This window comes from Lytechinus variegatus, chromosome 7 (genome assembly GCF_018143015.1).
Source record: "Lytechinus variegatus isolate NC3 chromosome 7, Lvar_3.0, whole genome shotgun sequence".
Taxonomy (NCBI): Eukaryota; Metazoa; Echinodermata; class Echinoidea; order Temnopleuroida; family Toxopneustidae; genus Lytechinus; species Lytechinus variegatus.
The window spans coordinates 4,382,434-4,403,196 of record NC_054746.1 but is presented as its reverse complement, the minus strand read 5'-3'; the positions used below and the strand labels follow the sequence as shown (position 1 = coordinate 4,403,196).

The following is a 20,763-nucleotide window of genomic DNA, read 5'->3' as shown; positions in this document are numbered from 1 at the left end:
ATTTTGTGTCTCGCCAACTTATGAAAATAAAAAAAAATATCGTGATTTGTGAGGGCACGTAACAGAATTCTATTGAAACTTCATTGTGAAATAACTGGGATGGAATAACACTTGTCATAAGAGCCTTGCATGTAAACTGTAATGTTGACCTGAAAATGACCTTTGACCTTATCATGTGACCTCCGACTGCAGCATATCATGCAGGTCCCCTAAGTCCATCCACCATCCAAGTTTGGTTGAAAATCGACTTGCGGTTGCAGTTAGGTGTCAAAAGAGTCTTGCATGTAAACTTTAACGTTGACCTGAAAATGACCTTTGACCTTATCATGTGACCTATGACTGCAGAATAACATGCAGGTCTCCCAAGTCCATCTACCATCCAAGTTTGGTTGAAAAGCGACTTACGGTTGTGGAGTTACGTGTCATTAGGTTTGTGACGGACGGACGACATTGGATCAATAAGTCTCGCCTTCACCTCTGGTGGGCGAGACAAAAAGGTTTGAAGCTCGGGTTGTTAAGTGTAGTTTCAGCAAGAGCAATTGTCGCAGGAGGAGCCTATAATGGCATTCATCGACTTCTGATCTCTAGGGCTCTACTGTTCAAGTAGTCTCTGTCTGGTATATTCCCATATCATCAATGCTCCGCTCACGTGTACATTGAGTGATCTGATGAAACCCAGTTGCGGAATCTCTACGCATACATCAAGAAGCTGGATCAACTCGACGGGGATGCCTTCCCTCTCCTTCCTGTTCATATCAAACATTCCATACACAATCATGAAGAATTAAAAGCAAAGTAAGACAAGGGGAAAGGGAATTATTTGAGATGACAATTTTCAATGCAAAGGCATTGGTTACAATCGAATCTATGAAAATATGTTAAAAAAAGCTCTGTTAATCATTCTACGTACACACAGTATCTTTTGTGGGTCCTGAAAGGGACAAACTGAACTTATCAAAATGATTTTTGATGATCCACAAATAATTTACAAAATATTCATGTAGTCATTTAGAGGTATTATTCCTGACCTCCATTTCCCGGGGGGGGGGGGGGGGGCACTTACATTGACGAGTGGATACCATGTCCGACCAAAAAAAACACGTAAAAAGGATGTCTTTTTCAAGATAAGGGTGACAAAAACACGAAAATAATAAAAAAAGGGTATCTATTTCGCTAGGAAAGCTACGTGTTTAGGGTCAAATTTGCAGGGGTGATAAAACAAAATTAAAATGTTTTATAAAGGATGTCCTTTTTGCCCCAACACTACCTGTTTAGAGTCCGATTTGCGTGAGGTGTGGAAGGTGGTGCTGTACTAAACCAAACGATGTGTAAAAGTAAAACCGACAACCGACGCACCCGTGACATTACAATAAAATATTGCTGTACTTGTTGAGGGGTTCATTTCGAGGAATACTTGCCAAGAGTATCGTTTTGTTTCCAATACTTGTTAAGGGTAGCGTTTCACACGCCAATACATGTACTTGTTTAAGGGGTGCATTTTCAGAATATGGAAAATACATGTTTAGGGTGCTTTTCGAGACCCTATGGCCACGCATGGTATCCACTCGTGAATGGAAGTGGCCCCCCGGACCATTTCCGAAAGTTTACTATTATGGCAACTCCATCATATGGTAACCCTATGGTAACCACTGTGGTAACAGGGCTCAACAGACAATCAGAATGAAAGATTTCAGGATGGCAAAGTTACTTGATGGATACCCGATACTTACCCTAAAAGAAGCATGGTCCTTTGTGGGAACTTGAAGTCGGTTAGAGATTGGCTGTTAGCGGTCTGTTCTACGCCTACCAGGGTATATCCATGTTCCCTCAGCTCAATCATGTAATCTTTTAAATCTCCTGGCTTCACCTGTAATAAAATATGACATAGTATTAAAATAATTTTAATTCCACATGTTCTGGGAGGAATTAATCTTTGCTTCACTTGACAATGAGGTGAAAATTAGAATATTCAGTATTTAATGTAATAAAATACAAAAGAAATAGTGAGTGGATGATGTCATCAGTCTCCTCATTTGCATACCGACAAGGATGTGATATATATCTGTTTTGTGAAATTAAGCAAAACTTTAAAAAGTCATATCTTTCTTATTTTACATCCGATTTTGATGAAATTTTCATTGTTTTTCTTGTTGGATTTTTCCCTTTTTATTCATAGTAATTTTTGGTTGGGGTGGACTTGTTCTTTAACAAATTTTCCGCTGAGACCGCTAAATCTTCAATTTGAACTAAAATTGAGAAAAACAGACATTTTAAAACCATAGAAATCATCTGTGCACTTTCTCGGGGCATGTTTTCGAAATGGAAAGCAAGGTTATCCTTGGCCTGGTGGGGAGACCTTGAAGTGAGATTAGTCTTACCTCTCGGATCGGCAGCCATCTTTCTGCAGATACACTGAGACTCAGGAAATCTTGATGATCTTTCAAAGCTAGGTTACCAAGCACAAGACAGGATGCTCCAAATATTTCACAGGTACGACACAGACCTGAAGATGAGTTGAGGGCAAAATGGAAAGGAAACAACTTTTGTCGGTAGCATACCGAGGGGGCCAAAAATCTGACCAACAAGTATAAACAAAAGTCTTCTCACAAAAATCTATAGAGCAAAGTGATGCTCGTTATCATTGATTTGATTGATTCGTTCAGTCATTTCATCCTTAAGTCACAAATATAGTGACAAATTATTCAGAAACCAATCTCACGGACACAAGCACTTGAATTAAATAAAGATGGATTAATAGCAAAACTAATTAATAATAATAATAATAGGCATTTATATAGCGCCATCTATCTGAAATAATCTATTCCGAGGCGCGTTGTTATCATTATTATTACCCCGGCTTTAGCTCGAGCTGCCTCTCAGCGCTCATGCATTCAAGGAATTAATCCTACCGGGTACCCATTCACCTCACCTGGGTCGAGTGCAGCACAATGTGGATAAATTCTTGCTGAAGGAAATTACGCCATGGCTGGGATTCGAACCCACGACCCTCTGTTTCAAAGTCAGAAGACTTATCCACTGGGCCACAACGCTCCACGTTCCCTTTGAATTCCCTTTGAACAAAGTTGGAAACTGCCAGCAAAAACAAAGTAAGGCATAAACTTTTTAACTTTTCTGAGCAAATGTGTAGACAAAAGATTCCTGCCAGACTCCATATGGGCAATTCCACAGGTTGGTCCAAATCATGTAACGTGAGTAACCGACACATTCCAAAGATTTGCCAGGAGCATAATAGAATTTCCCAAGTTTTGTTTTTATACAAAGGATAGTCAGACTGTGTACTTTGTTGTGATAAGGAGATGTTTAGTTCCTATCAATAATAATGGAGTTACAGCTGCAAATGTAACGTAACCGTGGAATAGCCCATACGACCATATACATGTAGGTTATATATATGTATATATAGGGAATTATGCCTTTGTGATGATTACTTTCAGCGGCCTCTCAGTCTGGTAATATGTGGAGTACCGTAAGTAACGGTGTATTAACCGCACCTTTTTCTCGGCGGGATAGAAGCAAAAGTCGGGGGTGCGGTTTATACACGGTGACAGTCAGACCCAGCCCGCCGTAACCCCTCCCGTACATGTACTATGTCTGCCAGTTCACAACACATCGAGTGGCCGGGCGTAGCTGCCCAGGCAATGTCGTTTAGAGGGGTATGAGCCGCAGGTAATGGGAAGCGATTATTGCAATATTAATTAAATGTTGTCCATAACAAACGCACCCACCTTCATGACACTAATTTTGACTTTATTCTCGATTCAAAGTAGTGAAGTTCCCTGGCTAATTTAAAAGAGACGCCAAGCATACTCGGTAATATTTTGTCACCGCTGAGCGAGAGTTGAGTGAGCTTAGAGATCGCGTTGTAATGTGGTTATAGTACGACTTAAGCTGGCGCTATTCAAAATCCCGTTTCGCGCCAGCTTGTTTTTTTTCCTTCCTGTTTGCTTTTCATAAGATACCATGTAAACCACGCACGAGAGAGACGGCACGAAGCCGTAAAAAACAACTGGAAGAAATGTCAATTTCTTTGTTTCTTGAACCTTCCTATAATCCCGTATCCAAAATTCATGCTAAGACATCAAATTTCTGAAAGTGATTGTGAGATTGTGATGCAAGAAATGTGAATGTTTCTTCCTCCTACGCTGGGAAAGACACAGATCATAATTTGATGAGATGTACTGGCATGACTTGTACTGTATCGTAGTTTGCAATGTAATGGCAGTGCTGTGTGTGTACACTGTGCCTGTGAGGTGAGCGAGTGTGTAATTTGCCAATATTGTTGGGACCGTTCTTAATTTCTTTCTAACATTTGTAGATGAATCGATCAAGAACAGCATATTTCTGCATACCGGTAATCTCTTTGGATACTTTGAAATCTTAAAAACTTAGATTTTGTTTCTTCATACCTCAAATATGCATGTAAATGTGAGATTTTTTTTTTTTTTTTTAGTCCAAAGTTGGGGGTGCGGTTAATACACCGTTACTTACGGTACATAATTCTTACTTTTTCAGAGGCACGCAAAAAGAAAGGATGTAACAATAGCTAATATCTTCAGTATGACTCAAATTTACTTGACTGGGTATGTACGGGCAATAATCTGACCGATAAAATTATGAACAATAATATTGTAACAACCACATTTCAATTTTGTATTTGTAAGAAGCAATCAGGTGTCAAAATCAGGTTTTTATAAAGCTCAAATTCTTACTTTCTTCACTAAGTAGAGATTACTTGATAAAATCTAGTCAAATTTCTTACAGCAATATGGCTTAGGAATTGATGTATTGTCACATGCCCAAATTCCAGTTTGTTTATGGATATGAAAGGTGAAAAAATAATTTAAATTAAAAACAAGTTCAACGCCTGTGGCAGTCTCGCCTGCATTTCAAGATTTGATATAGCAGATTTTGACGCCGCCGCAGTCAGAAAAGCGGTGCCTTTAGTCTCGCTCTATGCAGGCAAGACAAAAATCATTCTTCAGTTTTCCCCATGAAACTGGCAGCTGCGAATGGCAGTTAACAAAGGCAACAATACTGCTGGAGTTTAATTTGGGGCTTCTTTGGAAACGAAGAGCTGCTTGAAAAATTTATTGCCCATTGGAAGTTAAGTTACAAGACTTCTTGGTTTAATCTGATAACTCTTCCACCATTGAACAAAGCAACCCTTTTAAAAGTGTTTGTAAATGAGCATGGAGTCCACCTTTAAGTGGCAGTGCCCACCCACCCTCCCTCCCCCTGGAAACCATGGTAAAAGTAAACAAACCTCCAAGATTTGGTATCCTGTCGACGAGTGAAGCAACAACTACGAGATGACCCCTAGGTGACCTTTGACCTTGACCTTGAGAGGATTCCAAGCCGGGTATATGTGAGTCTTTCCAGGGTGTAATCTTCTTCTGAATGTCTCCCGATGCGTCCTCTGTCCAATGTCCCTCACAGATCTCCGCATCTTTCACTGTTCATCAAGTATACCCAAACATTTCATGTTTCGTGTTTTTATAGAGAAAACATGGTTTACAGCAAAAAAAATCAATACAATTTCTTTCATCAAGTAAAAAGGTAAATACAATTACATTTGGAAGGAATAAAATATTCAATGAATTTAGTTTTAAAAAAGTCAACTGCTTTTGTAAATCCAAACTCATTTTCCTTGATTCTTTATACATAACATCATAAACCACTCAGTAGACTCTGCATATTAGTCTACCTTCTATTTATAGCCAAATAATCACACAACTAAAAGCATTATTTCAGACCAGAATATGCAGAACATGTGTTAATAAAAAGGTTTAAGTTGCCCTCTTGCTCAGGTATCAGAATCATTACCCAAATTCGTTGGCTTTAAAAAAAGCTAGACCATAAGTAAAAAACACACTTTGGTGTCAGCTACCCCATGGGAGTCTTCAAACAAACCTGATCTACTTTTCAGCTTTTCTTTGAGATTACACGTCCTGAGTGTATCAGTCCTGCTGTACAGGGGTACGACGAGGTCATCGTTATCCCGTTTCCATGGTGACGTATCTGACATGAGGAAGAGTTCTGGATGAATGAGTTCATCATCGGTGACCAGGGTCAACCGAGGCATGGTATACACCATGGTCTCAACACTAAAATGATCGATAGGATGGAAGTAACTGATGAAGAAGTTCCCTTTCATTCTCTCTCTCAATGACTGAAGAGCACTGTATGGATGTAAGATAAGGAGGGATGATGACACTTTAAAACTTATTGTCATTCCTTCTTTCCTAAAAAGTTACTCTCTTGCATTTACTCTCTTTCATTCTTTCACTCTAAGGTAGCTTTAAAGGTATTGTTTAACTTTGTGAGCAGCCGATTTACAAATTCTCAAACCAAGATGAAACATGTGTACAAGTGCATGTATTAGAACTAATAAATCCTCAAAACGACCATTATTGAGAATGAAAAGCTAAAACTACAAGGGAAACCCGATTTTGTAAAAAGGCATCTTATAGACGCCTAAATAGTACACATAAGTGTATTGGATGAAATTAAGCTGGTGTTTCCGGTCACTTTTGTGGTGTTTGTCCCCACATCATTCCCAAGGCACACGACAAGTTAACAACGGAGACTGATCAACGAAGTACCATTTTAACTTCAACATTTATTAGCACACTTCACAAGGTGGCGCTATACCACATCTCCTCTCCTTCCTCTTGAAAAAAAAAATACATATCCATGCATTCTGCATATAAGTGCATGTTTGTTTGTTTTTTTTTTTTTTGTACAAACAGTTTCAATCCTGACAAGTCCAGAACTTATGGACATCGCAAGGTTATTTACATACAACAATATCTTATAATGAAAAAAAAAATGACATTCCAGACAAATACATCCTGGCATTAGAGCAAATAAACTGCAACTGAACTACATGTAAAGTCTGTTGGTTTAAATTTGAAAAGATGGATATTGTACGGAAACATTCTGTCTATTTGACTTCAGTATTAAGTTTCAGAATTGTTGACAGCTTATATCTTTGATAATTGCAAACATTTTAAATACAAACTATTAATAGTCACTAGTGAGTTTAGATATAAAAATCTTGATTTGAGATATTATTTTTTTTTTGTTTTATACAGAGTTTGAGAATAGCAGTCATCTGTTACTCAAAGAAAAACAACAATTGTAGAAAACTTATTCTTATCATTCATTAGTGTACAAGTACTTTTCATCCACTATTAATCAATAAGCTAGAATGTGCCATCAAAGCTTCATATTTACTGTACTTCCAATATAACATGAAACATATCAAAGGTTAACTAAACAAATTAAAATGTCACAGATTTTGCCTGACACAAATGTATATATATATACACTTAAAGTTACAAATTTAACCGATCTGGTTTTGTGATTTGACGTTTTGAACGACGCAAGATTTGTTCTTTGTTTGGCTGGTGCTCTGTCTGACTGTTCTGTTGAGTTGGAGTGATTTTCTGAGGTGATTGAGATGTATGTTTCTGTGATGTACTTGGTGTGTTTGGCAAGTCTTTGTCTGTTGAGGTGTCTGTGATTGTGATATGATCTCTGTGCATATCTGTGTTTGGTACCGTTGGTTTGAATGGCTCCAACCTCAACCTGGAATCTACATGCTGTACCATCTTTCTGATCTGATCAACATGCCTTTTCCACAGAAAACTATCAACCGCAACCTGATAAGTCACTGGACCAAGGACTTTGGTCACCACACCTTCAGACCACCTATCAGCATTGATCCGAAAATCAAGAACCCTTACTTGTTCTCCAACCTCAAACATCCTCACTCTATCTTTCTTGGGAGCTCTCTTCTGTTGTACCTCAAGCCTAAATCTGGTCTCACTTGACTCAGGCGTGTCCTCAACTCTCTCCCCATAAGCATCTTGGCTGGTGTTTCTTGAGTAACCACATGAGGAGTGGTTCTGTATGACAACAAAAACCTATCCAACTTCAGACGCACATCACCTTCATCTGATCTTGCTTTCTTCATGGCCTTCTTGAAGGTTTGAACAAAACGTTCCACTTCCCCATTAGAAGCTGGGTGCTTCACGGCAGACTTGATGTGCTGGATTCCATTCTTCTTCAAGAAGATAGAAAACTCCTCTGCAACGAACTGGGGTCCGTTATCCGATACCACTTCCATAGGAAGACCATGTCGTGAAAATAGACTCCTCAGAACTCTAATGGTATTTGAAGCTGTTGTAGATTTCATGGGAATGACCTCTGGCCATTTACTGTGAGCATCGACAGCTAACAAGAACATCTGATCCAAAAATGGTCCAGCAAAGTCAACATGTACTCTGTGCCATGGCTGTGAGGGCCATGCCCAAGGATTCACCGGAGCTGCAGATGGTAAAGTCTGCATGGCTTGGCATGGTGCACAAGATTGTACCAATCGTTCAATATCCTGATCAAGACCTGGCCAATACACATGCATCCGAGCAAGACTCTTCATCTTCACCATTCCTTGATGACCTCGGTGGAGTTCTTCTAAGATGTATTGCTGCAGACATTCTGGGATAATAACCCTTGTTCCCCACAACAAACAACCTGATTCCACCGTCATCTCATCTTTCTTCCTTAGCCACGCATCGAAATCTGGTGATAGCTCGTCTCGACGTGGCCATCCATTCAGGACAAATATCCGAACTCTTGACAAGGTCTTATCCTTCTCCGAGGCCTGTCGTATCTTCTCGGCTGTAATCGGCAAGGACTTCAACTTTGCCTCATTCGTCTTAGTAGCCTCTTCAGTCCACTTGACGACAAACTCATCCTGCTGGCTCTCAATCTTTCCAGAACTGGGAAGACGTGACAGAAAATCAGCATTGGCATTCTGCTTAGAAGTACGATATTTAATTTCGTACACGTATCCTGAGAGCAAAATAGCCCAACGTTGCAACCGTGATGCTGCAAGCACAGGAATCCCTTTCTTTGGTCCCAAGAGAAAGGTCAATGGTTTGTGGTCGGTCAGAAGTGTAAACTTCCTACCACAAAGATACTGATGGAAAAATCTCACACCGTAGACAATGGCAAGTGCTTCCTTTTCTAGTTGAGAATAATTTGTCTCGGCCTTAGTCAACTTTCTGGATGCATAGGCAATGGGTGCCTCAGCTCCTTCCGTCACATGGGAGATAACAGCTCCTATCCCGTAGGGTGACGCATCCACTGCGAGAGTTACCTCTTTGCTTGGATCGAAGTAACACAATACTTGATTAGAGCTTAGGATCTTCTTAACCAAGTCAAAGGCTTCTTGGCATTTGTCTGTCCAGACAAACATCTGCTTACTCTTCTTCAGCTCATCTATAGGTTCCAAAATAGATGCCAAATTTGGAATGAACTTTCGATAATAATTGACAATCCCTATGAAGGACTGTACTTCAGAGACATCTCTAGGCGGGCATGCTGATGCAATGGCTTCAACACGGGACGGGGACGGGTGTAACCCCTCTGCATCTACAACGTGCCCTAGGTACTCCACCGACTTCTGAAGTAATACACACTTGGACTGCTTCAGCCTTAGTCCAAACTGGCTAAGCCTCTTTAAAACCCTTTCCAGGTTGGAGGCATGTTCCTGGTCATTCGACCCTGTGACTATGATATCATCCAGGTAGCAACCAACTCCTTGCAGACCATGTAGTATCTTATCCATGCATTCCTGGAATATGGCCGGGGCCGAACTCACTCCAAACGGTAACCTTGTATACCTAAATAATCCTAGATGTGTGTTAATTGTAACATATTGTCTTGATTTTTCCTCTAAGTCAACTTGTTGATAAGCGTTCTTCAAATCAAGCTTTGTAAACTTCTTCCCACCTTGAAGGCTAGCAAAAAGCTCTTCGGGTCTAGGCATAGGGTATTCTTTCACTTCTAACTGTGGATTAATGGTAACTTTGTAATCACCACAAAGCCTAATTCTACCATCCGGCTTTTGGACCGGTACAACAGGAGCAGCCCAATCTGAAAACTCCACTGGTTCTAGTATCCCTTCTTTCACTAACCTATCAATTTCCTCAGCTACTTTGTCTTTGAGTGCAAAAGGAATAGGCCTGGGTTTAAAGAACTTTGGCTCTACATCATTTCTCACTTTCAATTTGGCTTGAACCCTTTAACTCTCCCAACATTATTGTCAAAGACATCACTGTTAGCTACTATCTTCTCTATTCTGTCTTGTGGTGAACTACACTGTGATGCATGGTGGACAGAAAATATTTCTTTCCACTGCAGACGAATTGTCCACAACCAATCTCTACCCAGTAAAGTTGGACCATTATTCTTCACAACAATTAATGGTAATCTCTTTCTTTGACCATGATAGTTGACATCTACCACACATTTACCCAATACAGGTATTTTCTCTTCTGTAAATGTCTTGAGTTTTACTCCACACTTCTGTACCTGTACTTTCTGCTTGAAATGCTTTTCAAACACAGCTTGACTTATGATAGAAACACCACAGCCTGTATCAACTTCCATCGGTATTTTTGTACCTTCTATTTCAACATTGACCATGATAGGTTGAACACTTCTATTTACCTTATGGACTCTAATGTGATATACATCTTCATCATCACTTGTGTTTGACTCTGAACTTCCAACACTACTTGTTTCTACCTGATCACCCTCTACATGGCTTACCCCTACTCTTGACTTTCTTCTACTCTTATACTTTGGTTTGTGAGACTTTTCTTTCTTTTGCTCTTTCTCTCTACCTGACTTTGACTTAAGACTACTACTCTTATCCTTACAGACTTGTTTCAAGTGTCCTTTACGATGACAAATTTCACAAGTGTAGTCTTTGTACCTGCACTGTTTCTTTACATGTCCTTTTCTTCCACAACAGTAGCAATCATTGGTAGACTTCCCATAGTTCACGTAGCTGGATCTACTTTTCGAATCACCTGGCTGTAGCACTTCAGCGTTCTTACTAGCTGCCTCTATACTAAGAGCCAATTTGACAGCCTTGTCGATGGTCAAGTTATCTTCCGACAGTAGACGCTTCTGAATGTTCCGGTCTGCTAAACCACAAACGAATCTGTCTCTCAACGCCTCACTGCGAAACACTCTGAAATCACACGTCTCAGCCATCTTTTTCAGCTCAGCCAGATACACTGCAATCGTCTCATCATGTCCCTGGTTTCTTTTGTAGAATCTGTATCTCTCAAGCATAACAGGGGGTGTGGGGTTGTAGTGCTCTTTCAATACTGCATCAATCTCATCAAGTGAAAGTTCTGGAACTCTCCTTGGCGCTACAAGACTTTTGAGTAACCCATATTCCTTGGCACCCATGACCGATAGCAAGACAGCAACCTTCTTCCTTTCATTGTTAATGTCATTTGCTATGAAATATTGATCAATACGCTCCCTATAAACCTCATAAGGTTCCACATCTGGGTTAAAACTCTCTGCTTTACCCGCTGGAGCCGACGCCATTTTCACAGTCAATGTACGCTTCTTCTCACGAGCAGTAACACCGATAACTGTGCATGGGACTAACTAAGTTCCACGCCACACGAGCAGTTTTACAGCAAGACGACACCCACATTCACAGTCATATTTCTCCGATTTACCTGCCTGGGAGCTTCTCACACTTTGGATCCTGATAGGGTACGAAAATCCCGATCCTCGTTCGCCATTTGTGGTGTTTGTCCCCACATCATTCCCAAGGCACACGACAAGTTAACAACGGAGACTGATCAACGAAGTACCATTTTAACTTCAACATTTATTAGCACACTTCACAAGGTGGCGCTATACCACAACTTTATATTTCCATTTTTGAAGCACTAAATAATTATTTTCGAACGCAATTTTTTCTGGGCTTCATTTTTGTAACATATCACAGACACCGGTGACAAGTGTGACCTTCTAGCTCAGGTTTTTTAAAAGTCAAACCAATGTTAACCAATCACTTTAAGATAATATTGGTTGTGGTTAATACCAATCTCATCATGAGTCCAAACAGAATCCAATAGTTCAAGTTTATTTAAACCAATCAAAACAAGAGACATATTACACAGTTTACATGTAACTAAAAATGAGAATACATGATAGGTTTGGGACCCCATAGAAGCAGAGCTTGTGAGAGGGGCCCCTTATATAGAACATTACAACAAGAATGAGATGAAAAATATATACAATGATAATCTAGAGAGTAAATATGAAAAATACATGCAAACACACACACCCACAGACACACCCACATACACACACACACACACATACAGTTTATCAAGATTCAGTTTAAGATATTTTGTAATCTTTCAAATAATTGCCAAGAAAAAGACAAAAATATGCATGACATTCCAGCCATGTACCAGGAATTTTTTGAAGTAATGGAAATACACTACCCCACATGCTTTTATCTGTGTTGGTTATCTTCAATGTGATCATTTGCATTTACTAGATTTCATGACTTCACTGAGATAGGTTTATGCAGCGCACGGCCCCCAGATCTTAATATACAATGATATGATGATAATTTATTGATTAAAACGACTCCTCATGAAATTATTGTTTGCTACAACTTTACGTGCTTAGCTTTGATATTTGAATACATGTTCATTACAAACTCATGAATTAACAAAGAATCTGAGGTTCAGTTTCTTGGCAATTACATCAGGTTGGTTCCCAAAATCAAAAGATGCCCATGTAATAGTTATGAACTATTATATTTCACACTGAAGTTCAATTCATTTGTGGCTGAGTTAGTAGTGTGAGGAGGGTCTCCTACCATTCATGTTTGATCTTTAAAGGACAAGTCCACCCCCAAAAAAATTGTTGATTTGAATCGATATAGAAATATCAAACAAACATAACGCTGCAAAATTCATTGAAATTGGATGTAAAATAAGAAAGTAATGACATAATAAAGTTTCACTTACTTTTCACAAAACAGTTATACAGTTTGATATTGTTTTGTAAATCTTAAATATGTTTGAAGTGCCAAATAAATAATAAATAAATAAATATGCACAATTCAGTGATATGCAAATGAGAGTTGATGATGTTACTCACTCACCATTTCTTCTGTTTTTATTGTTTGAATTATACAATATTTGAATTTTTGCAAATTTGAAATAGGACCCTCTTGTTTGAACCACAAAATGTTAAAACAATGGAATCCTACATGTTCAGGGGAAATTATTTTTTTTTTTCATATCGCAATGAGGAGAAAATTAAAATATTTCATATTTCACACAATAAATACAAAAGATATAGTGATTGAGTGTGCACATAACTGTTTTGTGTAATTAAGCAAAACTTAAGTGCCATTACTTTCTTATCTTAGATCAGATTTTGTTGAAATTTTCAGCGTGATGCTTGTCTGTTTTTTCTCTTTCTATTCAAAGCAGCTTTTTGTTGGGGTGGACTTGTCCTTTAAATCTTCTGTGGATGAGTTGTAGTTCAATTTTTACCAACGTTACATGGACATCACATTCATGTATTATTGGCAATAGACTGTCAGGGCTATAATAAGCCAGTTCGTAGTTCCTTTCTGCGCATGATCAAAAGATTCTACGTATGATCAGAAGAAGGTCATTTGTACTGAAGTGACATGGTGCTTTAAAATCTAATGAGATAAGCACCAACCTTGATTTCTTTTGAATTGTCGTTTTCATTTACATCCACAAAAAACAACAATGCTTCCACGAACGACTGGTATTTCACAGTTTGTCAAGTACATGTGCAACATGCTAAGATATGCATTCAAAGTAGGAATGCAACAAATACCTTCATTAAGTGTTCATTGGTGTGCTATTCTAGTCACCTGGTCTATTCAATTTCTTCATCCTGCTATGTAAGGCAAGTTTACGTAATATCTTGCTTTGAAATCTGCCTATCATGATGAAAGAAATGAAAGGTCATTTGACCAAAATTGCCCATGAAATAACTACGAAATGGTCTATTGCAACACATCATGAAGTATGATCAGTAAGCCTTAGTGAGACACCACTGTTTTGCTCAAGTCATCATTGGAAAATATTTGCCTCGTTGAAATAAGACACAGTTTTTTAGTTGCGTCACCCTACTTTCTCAGCTCACCTATTGTTCTGAGTGAAGTCCATACAAACGGCTACTCCTGGAAACCTGTCCAGTACAGCCGTAAGCCCTGCCTCTTGACAATTCTTCCACATCTTGAAGAGCGCCACCTGTGCGTGGATCCGCAGTGCCATCGAAGACACAAATGTCCATGGAAGTACCGTTGGGATTGCATACAAGTAAAAGGACTCCTAAAATGAAAGAGAAGAAAACATGATGATGGTGAACATTTCTAATTATATATAGTGCATAATCTTATTTTACTAATATTTTTCAAAAGAATGCATTTGACACAATTTTTCAAAAATTCCAGAAGTCAAATTCAGTAATAATATCAAATCAAGATTTTTCGTTTACAAATACAGGGGAAATACTGGCTCATCAGTGCCACTCTTTTGGGAGTATTCTCATGCACTCTGCCTTGAGATACAAAAATGGAATCTCCCTTGGCAATGACAGACATCTCTCTTTTGGTTATAATAATCATCCCACTATATACAGCTGAGGCCAGAAGTTTACATACACCTAGGAAATTCAAAGACAAACTGACACTTGCCAAACATCGTAAAATTTACTGTATCTCAACATATTTGTGCTATCATGACAAATTTGTTATCAAACAAATGAGTATGTCATGCCCCATCATCACATTGCTTTGTCACCAGGAGCGCTGAAAAATATTTAGGTGTAATTTTCCCCCAAAATTGTCATATTTTAGACAAATTAAAAGAAAAACCAAAAATAATTTCATATTTGTGCTAGTTACTTCTCAACACAAGCGTTTCAGATTACACTTTTTTGTTCAGTGGTGACATGCATGTATCATGATAGAAAATGTAATATAAATCTTAGATTTGACAGTTCTATATTTCTATGAAATGATGTTTGAAAATATAACAACTGATTACATTTGAAACGAATTTTACTTTCTTTTCTTAAAAGAAAATTCCATCTAAAATATACTTTAATCCCAACGGCATCCCAATCATGTGAAAGGTGGTATTTACATAGTAAATTTTACAATGTTTGGTAAAGTGAACAAATTTTGGTGAATTCCATGCGTGTATGTAAACTTTTGGCTTCAACTGTATGCATATTCTTTTTTCAGCAAAACCTTTGCAGTCATCACCATGTACACACAAAAGAATTGACTTCAAAAAAAGAAAAAAAAAAGTGTGATTTTTATAATAAAAACAAACCTGTTGGTTCTTTGGCTGTACAATCCCAAGATGTGCAATGATCATCAGTAAAGGGGAGAAACTGATATCTTTACTGTTTGCTGCCTGTAAATAAAATGTCAAAAATACATAAATCATTATTCCTTATCGACTGTGCGCGATCCAATATTGGAACAAATCACATTTTGCCTTTTCTAAAAATGTGAATGGAACATATAATTTTATTTGAGGCTAAAATTAATTGGAAGAATACTAATATAACCATTTGGAAAAATTGCAAGCCTTTGTTTTGGAGTAAAGGCCAAATAATTTTCAAATCGTAGCCAATCGTACGACTGCTATGACGTCATTATGACTATATATTACATTCGCTTTTATTTTAAGAAGGATGATAGCATAGTCACAGATTTGAACATAGGTATTCGTACGATGATTTCGAACATTACACAGTAAGATATTCCAAGTCTCAAATCAAATTCTACTACATTTTATTCTGAAATCGGGTCGTAGACCAGTCGTAAGGTGTGTGGTCGCCTTTAGATAATGAGACAAGGCAGAAATCAAGATATACAATAATTGGCAACCACACTAAAAAGCAGGGTAGAAATGAGGAGTGCTAGGAGTGGATAAACTTGCACCCCCCCCCAGAATTACCCAAAAACCCCAACTAAATACATACAAACAAAATTAATGTTACAAGTATATTGATTCATCTGCCAATCTGTAAGCTTGTGTTTAAATTTTTTTAAGGGACTACACATTTACTGTGTATACATTAATATATAAATGAACAAAATAATTAAAGAAAAAAAAACACACACAAATATCTGAAGAACATGCACAATACAACACCTGTGGCTCGGTGAATAAATCTCCAGACTTCTTCCTCTCCTACTCCTTCTTCTTTGTCCTCTTCTTATTATCGTCATCATCACCAGCACCATCACCATCATCATCATCATCACCATCCTCATGATCATCATGATCATCATCATCGTCATCATCATCACCACCACCACCACCACCACCATCATTATCACCATCATCATCATCATCATCACCATCATCATCATCATCATCATCATCACCATCATCATCATCATATATTAACTGGGTTTCAAAAGCACTACACAAATTCCACTCGGTCAAAATGAACAAAATTTTGGAACCCCATTTAGTTATATTATCATTAATCAATACTATTATTATGATTACTGACCTGTGAAGTATACTCCCAGAACTGTTGCAATAGATGAGGATTAAGATGAACCATTCTGACAATGAAGACCTCTATCACATGACGTACTGATGTCTGATTCTCAGCCTTCACACATTGCAATACCTTGGTTAGTACACGAGGCATGGAATCCTATACAATCCAAAATATTCAATAAATCATACAGCAAATTAATATCCCTGAATATAGCAATAATAGTAATAACAAGAGCTTTTGCTTCAGGTCAGATTTTTCAAAATTTTTCAAAGGCAGTGATCAAGGAAAAGTGTTGCTGCTGGGCCATATTCTGTACGGAACGCCCTGATGGCCCCAAATAGGGCCCCCCCAAATTGATTTATTCAGCTGAAAAGGTACATGGCTAATTCTTTTTGCACTGGACCAAGTATACATTGAGATTTTCAAAAATACCCATGCCAGCAACTTTATCCTGTACGGGGGCCCCAGACAGTTGGCCCAAAGCCCCCCCTCCCTAAAAATGGGTTTATTCACCTGAAAAGGTATATGGCTAATTCTTTTTGCAATGGACCAAGTATACATTGGGATTTCCCAAAATACATGTACCCATTCCAGCAGTAGCCCCAAAGTGCCCATATATGTCCCACAACTAATTTATTCAGCTGAAAATGTACATGGATAATTCCTTGTGCAATGGAGGCAGTATACAATGTGATTTAAAAAAAAAAACTCGGAAAGGCATATTCTAGAGCACCGATTGACCTCACTTTGAACAAACCGTAAACAGAGACGCAGCGTCATCGACAACCAGAATCACCAACTTTGCAAGTTGAGAAGGTGCATTTCGTAGGTGGTGTGTCACTCTTTCTCAACGGAGCATGGCTGTATCCGAGATGAAGGAAATGAGTGGCATTCGGCCAGGAGAAACTCCCGCGAATCAGTTGCGTACATGGAGGATTGAGAGAGACAATACTGATACAGGGAAACTCATCAAGATGCTTGACGACACTTGCAACCCATTTGCAGTGGAAGCATCAACATCCCTAGTCAATATCGCGACAGGAAAAGCTGCCAGTTCTACAACAAGTCAATACCTACTGGGTATCCTTGAGCATAGAGCATCACTGAGGCAAGAATTTCATGCAGAGAGTGTGTCCCGGATGATAGCTAATTGCTGAAGACAGTTAAGCGGGTTAAGGTTCAGAACTTTGCAGCTGCTGACGGGAAGAAAAGGCCATCAAAAGAAAAGAAAGCTCTTGGTGCAGCTGAAGGTGTAAGCGATGCATTCGGTTATCTTTTATCCAAGACTGGAATCGACTTACATGAGGTACTCTGCTTTCCCATCACTGAGATTCCACTGTCTCTCGTGCATACTGATGGTACACCAACCAAGACAGATAAATCAAATCTCACCAAGCTCTTAGAGAAAAAAAACAACTGCCACCTCAAGATGAAACATCATCTCCCACAACCATGACAACAAATACCACTCTCTTCGATGGCGGACTTATTCTGCATGAAGTTTTACCTTCCCACAACACTTCCACCTACGGCAAAATCGTATCAGACATGATGATCAAGGTGTGCTCTGCTAGTGGAAAATCTGTTCATCTGCTTGTAGACAAGTATGTCGAGCCTTCCATCAAGGATATCGAGAGGATGAATAGAGGATATGCACGGAGTGAGGCTCACGTTATTACAGGGTCGGAATAGCATCAGAAAAAGAAGGGTGTTGAATTGATCAAAGATGCACAATTCCTTTTACAGGAAATATAGAAAGTGTACTATGCTCCAATTATAGGAAAAAAAACAGTCTACATTTCACACTGAGGAACTTGTCTGAAATTAAGAGTGAACTCTATGGGAGTATTAGAAGTTGACGCTCCTGATGAATTCCAGGGACACCATGAGGAGGCCGACACGTTGATAGCATTCTACGCTCATAGAGTTGATTGCAGAATGATGGTTAGATCTTCTGGAACAGATGTACTCGTCATACTAGTCGGGCTCTGAAATTTCAAGACAACTTTAGAAGAAAACAGACTGAACTAAGTGAGGCCCTGATTGGGTTTCATGCTTTAAGTGGATGTGACTGTAACTCTGCATTCTATGGAAAGGGCAAAGCAACACCTTTCATTCACCTGGAGAAATACGCCAACTACGTTAAATTGAGATCTCTGTGTAGGGATTTGGTTGACAGGACAAAGTCACCGCGTTTGTATGCCGTATGTATGGTTTCAAGGGACTCACTGACGCCAATGAGGCTCGATATCAGTCCTTCGTCAAAATGACAGGCGGAAAAGGGAATGACGTACAGGCCAAGAAAATCAATTGTGCATCCTTGCCTCCAGGTGAGAAAAGTCTAACCCAGCATATAAAACGAGCAGACTACATAGCCATAATTTGGAGGTGTTCACATGTTCCAGAACCAATGAAGGGCATTCATCTCGAGACTTTGGTTGGATGGATAGGGGAGGACATTATGTGCCAAAGTGGTTTGAAGGAGAGCCTTTGCCTGAGAAACTGGTTGAGGATGCAGGAGGGGAATCATACCTAGACTTAAATGATGTAAATCAGTCTGATGCAGTAGACGTTGAACAGAGTAATGATCTTACAGGAAATCTTTCCGATGATGCGCCATGGAGTGTAGCGAGCGCAGTGAGAGTGAATGTGATGCCGATATGTAATAATAGTGTTCAGAACACGCTGGTCGAAACGTCGATAACAGTTCTTTTCAGAGCTAACATATATTCAAGAAAGAATAACAAACAGTCCTTTTCAGGACTACATACATGGTGTTTACCGTAAAACCTTTCAATTTCATGAACTAGATCCATAAAATTTCAGTTATGAAAATTCTTCAAATACCCCCAATATGACCAAAGTTCATTGATCCTACGTGACCTTTGACTTGACATGTGACCTGAAACTTGTGCATGATATTCAGGAATACATGGTTGCTCTTATGTCCAAGTTTCATGAACTAGATCAATAAACTTACAAAGTTATGATGACAATTCCTCAAATAACCCCAGCATGGCCAAAGTTTGTTGACCCTAAGTGACCTTTGACCTTAATCATGTGACATGAAACTCAGGCAAGATATCCAGTGATACACTATTACCCTTATGTCTAAGTTCTATGAACTAGGTCTATATACTTACAAAGTTATGACATTTCAAAAACTTAACCTTGGTTAAGATTTTGATATTGATTCCTCCAACATGGTCTAAGTTCATCGACCCTAAATGACCTTTGAACTTGGTCATGTGACCTGAAACTCAGGCAGGATGTTTAGTAATACTTCATTACCCTTATGTCCAAGTGTCATGAACTCGGTCCACATACTAAGTTATGATGACATTTCAAAAACTTTACCAAGGTTAAGATTTCAAAGTTGACGACGCCGCCTGCTATGCAGGCGAGACGAAAAACAACAAAACAATAGATCAATTTGAATACAAAATCAAATTGACAGGCTTGATAAATCTGAGCTGTGGGGCCCTATATACTGTCAGTACAAGCACAAATGTTTTCAGAGGAAACCCTGAAAATTTCATTTGATAAGAATCATTAGATGCTTCGCAATAAGTAAATGAAAAATAATCATTTCCCCTACATAGCCTACAGATACTAACTCAAGTGTCCATATGGATGCCTATGGCTACAGTAATAATTTTATCAGCAATTAAGCAACAGTTTGGCTTATAAACTTGAGGATTGTATTGTTGTATGACCTAAATGTTTGTAATTATGATTACATCATTAATATCTGCAAGAGAAAAGAAATATTTTCCCATCCTTTTAAGCATCTTACCTGAGAGAGAAAATTGAGGATGATGATAGCTGCTTGCCATATACGTAGCTTTAGACGATGGACGAATGAATTGATGACATAGCTACGTTTCTTTGGAGTGATCGCTTGATCCTGAGGGTAGAAGATATTCATGTCGTTATTTGATATTCATGTTGTTGTTATCAATTTTAATTAAACAAGCTATAACTCTCATCATTCATTCATTCATTCATTCTTTCATTCATTCATTCATTCACTCACTCACTCACACTCACTCACTCACTCACACACTCACTCACACACTCACAGGGAGTGATCGCTTGATCCTGAGGGTAGAAGATATTCATGTTATTATTTCATCATTTTTAATTAAACAAGCTATAACTCTCATCATTCATTCATTCATTCATTCTTTCATTCATTCATTCACTCACTCACTCACTCACACTCACTCACTCACTCACTCACACACTCACTCAATCACAGGGAGTGATCGCTTGATCCTGAGGGTAGAAGATATTCATGTTATTTGATATTCATGTTGTTGT

The 20,763-nt window shown here is 38.7% G+C and overlaps 1 protein-coding gene across 1 annotated transcript in view; it reads right to left on the bottom strand.

The window, feature by feature from the left end:
- Nucleotides 1–419: 419 nt before the first annotated feature.
- LOC121418251 (probable methyltransferase TARBP1) overlaps nt 420–20,763 on the bottom strand; it is a 64,759-nt gene continuing 44,415 nt past the window's right edge. The window contains exons 19-27 of the mRNA XM_041612006.1: nt 20,237–20,347; nt 16,447–16,596; nt 15,249–15,332; nt 14,053–14,240; nt 5,932–6,200; nt 5,285–5,473; nt 2,379–2,503; nt 1,731–1,867; nt 420–746 (exon numbers count right to left, since the gene is read on the bottom strand). Of these exons, the coding sequence (XP_041467940.1) occupies nt 593–746; nt 1,731–1,867; nt 2,379–2,503; nt 5,285–5,473; nt 5,932–6,200; nt 14,053–14,240; nt 15,249–15,332; nt 16,447–16,596; nt 20,237–20,347 (1,407 nt within the window). The 3' untranslated portion in view covers nt 420–592. The remainder of the gene's footprint in view (nt 747–1,730; nt 1,868–2,378; nt 2,504–5,284; nt 5,474–5,931; nt 6,201–14,052; nt 14,241–15,248; nt 15,333–16,446; nt 16,597–20,236; nt 20,348–20,763) is intronic.